At 31.2% G+C, this 1,189-nt stretch overlaps 1 protein-coding gene across 1 annotated transcript in view; it reads left to right on the top strand.

Annotated features, from left to right (window-relative positions):
- Positions 1-585, top strand: part of tp53i3 (tumor protein p53 inducible protein 3) — a gene marked incomplete at its 5' end in the record, with an annotated part of 12,094 nt that extends 11,509 nt beyond the window's left edge. Inside the window, 1 exon segment of the mRNA XM_014032504.1 lies at positions 285-585. Within this exon segment, the coding sequence (XP_013887958.1) occupies positions 285-485 (201 nt within the window).
- Positions 586-1,189: the final 604 nt, after the last annotated feature.

Here is a 1,189-nt window from a genome sequence, read left to right as displayed (position 1 = left end):
GTGTATTATTGTAACGAAGTTTTCTTTGTTTTTTATTCTGAAACGAAATGAATAATTTTTTAATTGAAATGAATTTTGTCTACACCTGAATAATACTTTGTCAGTATTTTTCTGGGGTTCAAGATAATTCACTGTTATTTCATGGCAACAAATACACTGCTTCCAAAGTCAATGAATAATTGTTTTCTGTAAGTGTAATTACATAATTGACCAAAAATAATTGTGATTGTTACTTTCCCTACAAGTGAGCAGGCCTAACTCCTCAGTACTTTCTTTCTCCACAGTACAAAGCGGATCTGGTGAAAGCTTTTTCCCAAAAAGTGCTGCCGTATTTCTCAGAGCCTGCCTTCTTAAAGCCAGTGATTGACAGCACCTATAGACTGGAGGACATAGCTGAGGCTCACAGACACATGGAGGCCAACAGAAACATGGGAAAGATTGTTATTGATGTTCTTCCACTGAACAAAAACTCAATGACTGACTAATAAAGGATATAATATTTTTCAAAGGTATGTTTGACCATTATTGTTGCTCAGAGATGCATCAGTTACTAATAAAACAGATTTAGTAAGATTGTCTACAGTGTAATGTTCTCCTGTCTCATTAATTTTTGTGTTTTGTGTTGTGTTTATGTTGTATAACGCAATAATTGTTCCATACTTAATCTATTGTGTTGATGTTTGGGGGAAAGCATGTAAATTAATTACAAATCCTATTTTTATTTTACAGAAAAGAGCTTTAAGAATTATCTCCAGAAAACATTACTGTCACCCATCGAATATATTATCAGTTGAAATTCTGTGATTTTGTTGATTATAATATTTTGCAGGTTATTTATAAGACTCACAAAAACATATTACCTTCTAACAACCAACTGAATTTTGTTCAGAGAGAACATTATTACCATCTAAAGAGGATAGGATAGATATATTTGTGAAATCTAAATTTAAAACAAGTTTGAAGGAACAGCATACTTCAATCCAAAGAATAAGATTATGGAATAATCTGGGAAGTGATGTTAAATATGCCAGATCAATGTTTATGTTGAAGAGAATGATAAAAGCTGGTTTGTTGAAGAAATATGAACAAGTATGATGTGTATCCATTTAAATTGTTGTTCAAGATGGATTTCATGTTGTTTTTGTTTTATGTTTGGCTTTGTTTTTAGTAAATTACCTTTGTTTTAATT

This window comes from Austrofundulus limnaeus, unplaced genomic scaffold (assembly GCF_001266775.1).
Source record: "Austrofundulus limnaeus strain Quisiro unplaced genomic scaffold, Austrofundulus_limnaeus-1.0 Scaffold1471, whole genome shotgun sequence".
In the NCBI taxonomy this organism is placed as follows: Eukaryota; Metazoa; Chordata; class Actinopteri; order Cyprinodontiformes; family Rivulidae; genus Austrofundulus; species Austrofundulus limnaeus.
Note: the sequence above shows the minus strand (reverse complement) of the source record. Positions and strands in the feature narration are given on the sequence as shown.